The following is a 10451-nucleotide window of genomic DNA, read 5'->3' on the forward strand; positions in this document are numbered from 1 at the left end:
GATGACAACTGTAGAGAATTAGCAAGAGACAAGAGTATTTGTCATTTCTTGGTAGTATCAGCAAGTTTGCAGGCCCTATTATATGCATTTCTGTCCTTGCCCTAAATTCTAGGTCATGTCAACATCCACACAATCTTTAAAGGTAATAGATCATTTCCTTTTTAACTTGAAATCCATGGTTTTTTTCTGGGAAATCTCATTGTATTGGAACTTTTAAGTGTGGCAAATAGAGAAATAAAAAAGGATATCACCTTTGTTAGAAGGGGAGTGCAAAAAATTCCCTACAAAAGCACTTTGTAACTGCCCTCTGAGGAGGAAAATACTCAGGCAGTTTCTTGGGAGTCAGAAGTCGTTAGCGGAAAAATGGATCAGATTGTAGCTGCTCTCATGGTCAACACACAGCGCAGGCAGCAGAGACTACTGCCGCGCCGCAGCCTGCTGCGATCCAAGCACCTTGTGAACAACACAGAGTAACACACTGGGACCTGTCTTTTTTTTTTTTTCTCTGTCAGGTTCTCTGGTGTTAAAGATGACAGCAGCAAGGCTTGTACGCTGTTGTGTAAAGGTCTGTAGGAAATGGCTTCAGCCTGTTTCTGCAGTACCAGCGTGTGTGTGGTAGAGTGGGGAGCACCTCGGGGGTGTGAGAGCAACTGCTGCTCGCCGACATCCAAGGCAGCTCAGAAATAAGCGGAGAAGATGGGATCTGACTGTGCGTTAGAGGGTCCCTCCTCTCTTCATGGTCCCTTAACTTAGGCAACAGAATAATTTCAAGCTGTTAGTGAGGTGGGTACGTTTGCGATTGACCGTGAGGTCTTTTGGTGTCTGGAGGGAAGTCAAGTTTCTAAGGGCTTTTGTGATAAGGAACTGCTTTTTATGGATTTACTATAGATTTTATTGTCTGTGATAAATAAGAATGGCCTGATCTAAAACGGAGGTAGGGAGGGACAGATTAAGAAAACACAATTTGAAGATTCAAGGTCAAATGGTTTTATTTCCATGAGAAAGTTGATTTTGGTTTTTTTTTTTTACTCTTTAAGAAGTTATGGTTTAGATTTCAAAACTAAATACACTTTAATGGATTCATTTACATATTTTAAAGTAGTATTTTACTTTCTCCTTCCTGTGTTTTTTACTTTTCAGTTGACATAAATGCAAGATACCTTGTCTTGATTATGTGAGGTTTTACTTGGTAATAAATCTACTGATCCTTTATAGCAGACTGTGAATATTGTAAATATCTTGAGATGGAAGGGTTGTGTGGGATCAAAGAAGACATTCTTTGTACAAACACTAAAAGGATATGGGAAAGCTCTGTAGGTTTTTTTTTAGAATTTTATTTAAGAGAAAAATCTCTGAAATCATTTGACCTTTTCAAAATTTTATGTATATCTGACTTCTCCTGTGACTTGATTATTTTAAGCTATATATATATATATAAAAAAAAGTTAGAAGAACTTGACTAGGCAAAAGAGTTTTCGATTGGAAATAGCAACATGTCAAAGTTTTGCTGTCATTACTACAGGTTTTTCTTTTGGAAATCTGAGTCTGTCCTCATATGCCATGTTTAACTTCTGTGTATTAAAATGTTTTCATTTCTCCTTTTCAGTGTTACCTGTAATATGTTAGTTTATTTTGGATCAGTATTATATTGTAAATATTACGCATTGGTGTATATAAATGATTTTACTAAACTTAAAAGTTACTGGCTCCTTTTGTTTGGTTCCCAAGTCCCTGTAGTACAGCGGGGAGGAAGGACAGCTGTGGCCTGGAGGGAACCGCAGCACGCTCCTCCTGCCACCACGCTTCCCCTGCCACCCCCAGACCTGTCCGGCCATGCTCGGTCCTCCGTCCCTGCCTGCCTTACGAATGTGAATAAGCACTTTGCTTTATATTTTGCAGAAGTGCCGTGAGGCTTTGAGATGAAAGAATGACTGACAGGATAGGATAGGCTGGATAAAGCCCTAGAAAATCGTGTGCTCTGCCTGGCAACACACCCTGAAATTGCCTCTTTGAAATGCTGCTTTCCATTAGATGGCAGCAGTACATGCCCAGTGCTACCAGTTAACCCCCCAAGGTCTATAGGATTTTTCTTGTAGCCACGACTTTGGGCAGTCAGGGAAGGGAGGGATGAGTTGTTCTGTGTTCAGTGACATTTCCCCTGTCAGGTATAACGGCTCCTCCGTTCTGCCGAGCGTGTTCTTTGGGGCAGGAGCTAGGAACCAGCTTCTTTAGGATGACGATCTTCGCAGGGTGCTGTGCTTTGCTGGAGGTGGCTGAAGCGGGAGCCCTGCGGGGACTTGTGGCAGGGCTGGCAACTTGGGAGACACCGCTAGATGAGAAACGGGTCGGCCCTTGTTCAGGCTGGCAGCACGCTTTGCCAGGGAGCTCTGGAGTGCTTCTCCTCGCCTCTTAGGCAGTCGGGCCTTCTGAACACAGACTAGTGCCGTCAAGCATGGCACTTGTATGCTTCCTGGCTCTGGAAATATTTTTATTATCCTCAAGCATGGTTTGACTGGCTTGTTGACAGCAACCAAATATATCCTTGTCACATGAGCATTTACAGAACAAAAGTGGCACTGAAAAGAGGCAGTGGGACAGCTGTGAGTGCCAGTGTGCCCCAGACCATTTTCTTTGTAAGAGTTAACATCCATCTGCTTGGTACCTTTGAGGAGTTAATAGCGTGTTGGACAGTGAGTGACTGTCAGAGCATCCATAACATTGGGGAGTGAGAGAACAATTTCCAAGCATCCTGGGAGTATTTAAAGCAGCCAAACCTGCTGCAAGCGCTCTACAGAAGTGACACAAGAGAAGACTCTCCCCTCCTCATAGAAGGACGTGTGGCCCAAAGAATGCCTCTCCCTTTCCAGCAAGAAAGCTCCCCTCAAATAGTTAAAACATTCAGTGATGTGCTCAGCCCTGCAAGGATATCTGTCAACAGATGCTGAAGGCTCTCACCCTGCAGCTGAAGGTCCCACTAGCAACCAAATCGTTGTTTCCCTGGTAATCTTCTGTTGCTTTCCACTTATGAACGCTTAATCCCCTTTTAAACAAATTGCTATAGCAGCACTGTCTCGTCACGCTCTCAGCAAACAGGGTCAGCCCAAGTAGGGTGCAGCAGGCTCTTAGCTATGAGATAGGGTGTATTGAATGTGCTGCTTGCTTCTGCCTGTGCCGGTGCCCAGGGTGTGGGTCCTGTCCTCCCCATGGAATGTTTGCATTTGAAGCGGGGCTGGAGAAACGGTCGCCCCTCGGGGCCTTCCGTTCCAGCCCCAAGAGCAGCTCTCCGCTGGCTTCCCACCCCGTGCCAGGTCTTTCCCTGCGCTGCTTTGCTCCGTTGCAGTTGAGCGGCAGGCTGGTTGGCTCCCGGCGTGTCCTACCTCCCTGGTGCACAGGTAGCTGAGGAAGAGCTAAGAAAAGGCATGTTGGATGACATGAGCGGGGAGAAGAGGACAGACCCTGAGGAAAGGTGTCCTGGTGGTGAGAAGGGATCTTTGCTGCTAAGTTAAAGGTAGCTTTTCCGATGTCTCATCGTCCACATTTTCCTCGCTTTCCTTCAGCCTGGGAGGCAGTGACCATGGCTTCAAGCCAAACACAGCCAAGGTGTGCCCCGACAGGCAGAGGGGTTCTCCTCCTCGGACTGGGCCTCTCCTTCTTGCTCCGGGGGCTCCTGCTGCCCTGTGCAGACTGCAGCCCCCAGCCCTCTTGGGGCTACACAGCCTACCAGATAGTCATTCCAAGGAAACTCGGCCCCAAGGCAAGGAAAGCCAGCCAGGACGAAGTGTCCTATATCATCAGCATTCAGGGGGTAAATTACACGATTCACCTCAGGCAGAAAGACTTCATAATAAAAAACTTCCCTGTATTCACTCGTGACTCCCGAGGGGAAATCGTGGCCCAGCAGCCCCACGTGCCAGCAGATTGCTATTACCACGGCTACGTGGAAGGCATCCTGGACTCCGCGGTGACTCTGACTACCTGCTCTGGGCTCAGAGGACTGCTGCAGATTGGAAACTCAAGCTACAGCATCGAGCCCCTGGCAGCTTCCACCACGGCTGAGCATCTTGTGTTGCAGAGAGAGGAGGCGGTTCCTGGAATGGTGATGTACAAAATGCCCAGTGAAGGTGGACAGTTTCCAGGTCCTGGTACAGCAACAGGGCAGTTCCAGCCCCCAGGGCACACAAGATATTTGGAGCTCCTTGTCGTGGTGGACAAGGAAGGGTTTGACGCCTTTGGCAGAAGTATAACTAATGTGACACTGGAGGTTATTGAAATAATCAATCTGGTGGACGGGCTGTTTTATTCTTTCCGCCTTCGTGTTTTGATAACTGCACTAGAGGTTTGGGTGGAGAAGAACCCTATCAGTGTTACCGAAAACATAACCGAGGTCCTGCATAATTTTAATCTTTGGCGGAAGCAGCAAAGCCTTATGTACGTTGTGCATGACGTGGGGTGTCTGTTTGCCTCGATGGACTTTGATCACGGTACGAGAGCATTGCACATGGGTGGCAAATCCAACTTTGCCAGTGCATGTGACAGAAAACGCGCCTCTGCTGTTGCATCGTTTGCAAAACGGCCTTACATGGACACTGCTGTCCATGTCGCTCGTGCGTTAGGGTTTGTCCTTGGCATGGAGCACGATGACAGATACTGCAGATGTGGAAACACCTCTAAATGCATCATGAGCACACACGGCACAGTGAACTATCAATTCAGCAACTGCAGCAAAAAGCACTATTTTGATTTTATAGCATCAGGGCAAGGATTCTGCCTTAATAATGCCCCAGAATTGGCAATGACATTTGCACTGCAGCGCTGCGGGAACGGTGTCCTGGAGGTTGGGGAGGAGTGCGACTGTGGCTCAGAAGCACAGTGTAAATTGGACCTTTGTTGTGACAATACCTGTAAAAAAAAAAAAGGAAGCATTTGCACTTCTGGAGGCTGCTGTAAGAATTGCAAACCTCTTCCAGAAGGAGAAGTGTGTAGGGAGAGTGCTGGTCCATGTGACTTGCCCGAGTATTGCAACGGGACATCCGAGTATTGCCCAGCAGATGTGGCCAAGCAAGATGGGACTGTGTGCGCTGAGGATGGGTACTGTTATTCAGGCAAATGCCAATCTCGCACATTACAGTGTATGAGTATCTTTGGCAAGGAAGCAAAGCCTGCTCCACTGCCATGTTTCCAGGAGGTGAACCTGAAAGGCGATCGGTTTGGCAATTGCTGGGGAGATGGGGCGGATGTCAACTTTCAGAAATGTAAGCTAGAAAATGTCCTGTGTGGGAGGGTGCAGTGTACGAACGTCCGACGTCTACCTCAGCTGGAAGATCACACAACCATCATTCAAACCCCGATGGGCGATACCTGGTGTTGGGGCACAGACTACCACTTGGGCGTGGACGTGCTGGATGCTGGAGTCATTAAGGATGGCACGCAGTGCGGTGAGAAGAAGATCTGCATTAATCGGACGTGTGTCCCTGAGGAGAAGTACTGGACATCCCGCTGTTCTGCCAAGAGAACGTGCAGAGGAAAAGGCGTCTGCAATACTAGAGGGAACTGCCACTGTGACAACGGCTGGGCACCCCCCTACTGCCAGTTTATTGGCTTTGGAGGAAGTGTTGACAGTGGGCCCGCACCGGTCACTAAAAAGGGGCTTTTTAGGTTCATCATCGGGACTGTCGTAATAACTGTTGCTGTTCTGGCGCTCGCAGCACTTGTCATTGCGCACGTGAGAAAGCTCAGAGTAACCCAAGCGTTAAACAGACTCATCAGATACTTTTGGGCTAGAGAACGGGCTCCTGAGGAGGATGTGAAGGACCAGGCGGAAGAAGACAGCTCAAAACCAGCTGAGAGTCAAAACTCCCCTGTGTAGGACTTCACGTGGCAGCAGTGGAAAGCTGGACTCAGTCACTAGATTCAGACTCCAGCTGCAGTGGACTCATTTAAAATTGATCTAGATGCAAGTGTAGAGTTAGGGAACCTAGTTTTTATTCTGTAGAATAGCAAAATGAAATTGTTTCGCTTGACCTCCCTCCGCGGGAGAAAAAAAGTCATTGACAAAAATGACAGGGGCGCTCAGGTTAATTTAAAATCTGCCTGCTGGTTTACACTGACAGACGCAGGCTGAGCAAGGAGGATCCCGGGGTGGCGGAGGCAGAGCCTTTTGCAAGGCAAGAGCAACAGTTGTCCCCCAGCCCAGAGCATGGGGCTCTGCAGCAGCGAATCCCCGTCTCCACTAAACATGCAATCCCCAAAGGACACCTGCTCTTCCCTCCAAGCAAAGAAACTTCTGGGTCACAGACCCTCCACTACAGCTCAGAGGAAGGGGTTCAAACTGTCCACACCACAGTCTAGGACTCTGTCTCCACACCCTATAGCCATCTCCTCCGGAGCCGGGGTCCCAGGCGGAGTGCCCACCTTCGAGCCCATCCTGGGCATACCTGAGCACCTCCTCTGCGGCACAGCAGCCCAGGAACAAACACGAGCTGCTGAAAACATCAGGTGGTGTTAAGCGGGAGACAGGAGGAGGGAAGAAAGGGCTCTGAGGCTTGATTACAGGAGAAAAAGACGTGGAATATTATCTGAAAGGAAATAAAGAAGAGCGGAAAAAAATTCATTACTGCTCACATCAGTGGCCTCTTTGGAAAGTACAAAGCTGGCAGGATCATTAGGACAGGAGCTTGCAGGAAGGCTTTGAGCAGGCAAAGAAACTGTTGGCACCATCCGATCCCTGCCAGGCTGAGCTGACAAAAAAGCCAGGCTGCTGCGGAGGTGTCTGTGCAAGCCGGGAGCAGCGGGTGCAGGAGCAGCACTGAAGCAGAACAGGGACGGTGCAAAAAAAATAAAATCATTTCAGCACCTCCCAAAGAAGCAGATGAACGCTGGGGAGCAGGAGCGCTTCGTGCTGGAAGAGGGAATTTACCGCACTGGAATGGGCTTTTGCTCACTTCCAGGTAGACCTGGCTAATGATAAATTCAGAGCTGCAGACGTCGCTGCCTGCCGGTGCTCACGTGCAGCTGGCGGCTGGCATGTTGTTTGTATGATGGAATGTGTTTTTCTGTGTATAAAAAGCTGCGCCTGACATCTGACAGGCAGAGGCCAGGCGTGTGGGGGTAACCACCGGCTGATGCCCTGTGGGTGGTGTTTACAGCAGGGGTCTCCAAAGAAAGTATTAGAACATCAGCAGTACAGGCATATGATTTATAAATAACTAAATATGCCTATATTGGGGGCGCATGCTCAGAATATTTTTACTGATAGAGGTGTGTGATTGAGAAAAACGTCTGGAGCCCACTGGTTTACAGACTGGCAAAGGAGGCGAGGCGGTGGCCAAGGGGCATCAACATTTTTTAGAATTAATTTGCTGTGAGGAGTGTTATTGTGGTTAATTCTCGAATTCACGATCCACAGGCGATCTTTGGGCAGGGATCCCCCCCTGGGGAGGAAGAGGAGGAGGACAGGGAGGGGGTGGTGAGGACGCATGGCTCCCCAAATCTCACCGAGCGGCAGGGGAGTGGCTCTGAAGATCAACCGCAGCTCCCTGGCCGCGACGGCCACCCTACAGTGCCCCGGTGAGGGAAGTACAGCGGGGATGGGTGCCCTTCATCCCTGTCACCTCACAGGAGCACCCATGGCCCCCGTGCCATGGCCTCGTTCCATCCCGGCCTCGTGTCGCAGCTGGCTGGCAGCACGGTGGCTGGGAGGGGCGGCAGCGCTTCCAGAACCTTCTCAAGGGGCACTGAGGGGAACAGCCGCCCCTCAGGGCAGCAGGATGGCACGCACCTTCGTCGGGTCCTGTGCCAGCCCTGAGGGGATAAATCCGGCACGGCCACCGCCTGAGTGCCTCAAGGGAGAGAGGGTCAAGATGTCCGTGCGAGGGTTGGCAGGACCCTCCCTGAGGCGTCTTACCGCCATTTTGAAGGCATTGGTGATGAGCTGGCTCCAGGCACATCATGGCGGCCGGGGGAAAGCCCTGCTCCTCAGGCTAGGGGTCTGGGCAGTGTTGGCGGCATCTCTCCTTCCTGGGGCAGGCAGCCATCGTCCACCGCCGGGCTACGCTGTCCATGAGATAGTCCGGCCAAGGAAACTGGCCCCCAGGGCGGGAAAAGCTGTGGGGGGAGAAGTGTCCTACGTCCTCAGGGTGGAGGGGGAGAACCGCGTCATCCACCTCACGCAGAAGAGAGGACTTCTGGTGAAAAACCTGCCAGTCATCACATACAGCCCCAGGGGGACAAGGGTGGTGGAACAGCCCCATGTCCCCGAGGACTGCTACTACCTGGGCTATGTGGAAGGCAGCCCCGGCTCCCTCGCCACGCTGAGCACCTGCTCGGGTCTGAGGGGGCAGCTGGAAATTGGGAACCTGAGCTACGGCATTGAACCTGTGCCGGGATCCCTCACCTTCCAGCACCTTCTCTATCGGCGAGAGAAGACCCAGAACAAGCCCTTGATGTGTGCATTGACAGATGAGGTGATCCAAAACCACCCGGGTGGGATAGGAGCTAAAACAGCCTTAGGAAAGCAGGACTTGTCTCAGAGACTGAAGCACACCAAGTACGTTGAGATATTTGTTGTGGTGGACCACTATCTGTTTTCCTTCCAAGGGAGCAACGAGACCTCCGTGATGCTTCTGGTTACAGATACGATCAATTTATCTGAAACATACTACTATCCTCTGAAGATTCGCATCTGCCTGATCGGGCTGGAGATCTGGACGCACAGCAACTTCATCAGGTACAGCCAGGATATAGAAGAAGTTCTTAAAAATTTTAACGACTGGGGAAATAGGGATCTTTCTCAGAGGATGGAATACGACATTGCACATTTATTTACTTACATGGACTTCGGACTAATCGTTGGGCTGGCATATGTAGGTAGCATCTGCTACCCTGGTTATCAATCAGGCGTTGTAACATATATACGGAGAGATTTCATAACCTTTTCAATAATTTTTACTCATGAGCTGGGTCACAACCTGGGGATGGAGCACGATAAAAAGGAGTGTGTGTGCGGAAAAGCCACCAAGTGCTACATGACGGGAGACTCGCTCAACGGCGCCAAGGCTTTCAGCAACTGCAGCAGGCAGAGCTACTTAGACCTGATCGGCAGAGGGGATGGCGACTGCTTGTGCAACATCCCAGAGCCCCACAGACTCTTCCATTTTAAACATTGTGGCAACAAGGTGATCGATGAGGGAGAGCAGTGTGACTGTGGCGGGTCGCAGGACTGCCGAGGCAATCCCTGCTGTCACCAAAACTGCAGGCTGAAGCCAGGGGCTGTCTGCTCCGTTGGGCAATGCTGTCAGAAATGCCACTTTCGTGCTGCAGGACACAAGTGCAGGTTGGAGGCGGACGAGTGCGACTTGCCTGAATATTGCAATGGGACTTCCGAGTGGTGCCCGGAGGATTTGCACGTGCACGACGGGACGCCATGCAGCGACGACGGCTACTGCTACCGTGGGAAATGCGCGACCTATGACAACCTGTGCAGAAAAGTCTTTGGGAAGGAAGCTCGGGGTGCTCCAGAAAGTTGCTTCAAAAAGCAGAACATGAAAGGGGATCGATTTGGCAACTGCGGCGGCGATGGGACCGAAGTTGCTTTTGTGGGATGTAAACCCCAAAACGCTCTGTGTGGAAGGCTGCAGTGTGTCAATGTGAAGAGGATACCTGTCCTGGAGGGGTCTGAAACCATCATTCAGATGCCAGGCCCTGAGGATTGGTGCTGGGGCACAGCCTACCATGCCAGCATCGATACACCTGATATCGGAGGAGGGCTTGATGGCACCAGATGTGGGCCAAAAAAGATCTGTATTAACAAGACGTGCACAGATGTCATGGTCAGGATGAAGTGCGATGGGAAGGTTTTGTGCGGGGGGAAAGGGGTTTGCAACAACCTCGAACACTGCCACTGCAAAGCTGGCTGGGCTCCTCCGGACTGCCAGTTCCATGGCCTGGGAGGGAGCGTGGACAGTGGCCCTCCACCGCCTCTCGTGATGTCCATGGTGGAGGTTGTCCAAAATAAAGTGTTTGGGACAGTAATTGGGATCACAGTTCCCATCGCCCTCATTCTGATTGCTCTCCTCATTGCTGTAACCAAATACAGAAAGGCAATAGCTGCGTTTTTCAGTCCAAGTTTAGCCACAGAGAGAAGTGAGACCCCTGCAGATGAGGAGCAGAGTATGGAAGAAGAAGAAGAAGATGTTTAAAAAAACATGAAAGCAGCGGGAAACTCACCAGCTGAGGTTTGGAAAGGACTACAGGCCCCGTGGGTATGCCCCTGAAGCTGGACTGCTAGTCCCAGGAGATTTTCCACAAAGTAATTTACACAACGTAACTGTGTAAACTGTATGAAAGTTAATTACACAAAACTTGAGTATTTCCTCTTCTTGTATCACGTACTATGTAAATAAATATGGATTGGACGCAAAAAGTGAAGCTGTTAGAAAATAAAGAGTGTAAAA

General features: G+C 50.1%; 2 protein-coding genes across 2 annotated transcripts; both read left to right on the forward strand.

Moving 5' to 3' along the window:
- Window positions 1–3574: 3574 nt before the first annotated feature.
- LOC127023014 (disintegrin and metalloproteinase domain-containing protein 21-like) lies at window positions 3575–5866 on the forward strand. The gene has a single exon (XM_050906902.1). It carries the CDS (start codon window positions 3575–3577, stop codon window positions 5864–5866), a length of 2292 nt encoding a protein of 763 aa, XP_050762859.1.
- Window positions 5867–7625: 1759 nt separating this feature from the next.
- On the forward strand, window positions 7626–10196 carry LOC127023016 (disintegrin and metalloproteinase domain-containing protein 20-like). Its single transcript, XM_050906904.1, has one exon. It carries the CDS (start codon window positions 7626–7628, stop codon window positions 10194–10196), a length of 2571 nt encoding a protein of 856 aa, XP_050762861.1.
- Window positions 10197–10451: the final 255 nt, after the last annotated feature.

The sequence above is a fragment of the Gymnogyps californianus genome, chromosome 16, assembly GCF_018139145.2.
Source record: "Gymnogyps californianus isolate 813 chromosome 16, ASM1813914v2, whole genome shotgun sequence".
In the NCBI taxonomy this organism is placed as follows: Eukaryota; Metazoa; Chordata; class Aves; order Accipitriformes; family Cathartidae; genus Gymnogyps; species Gymnogyps californianus.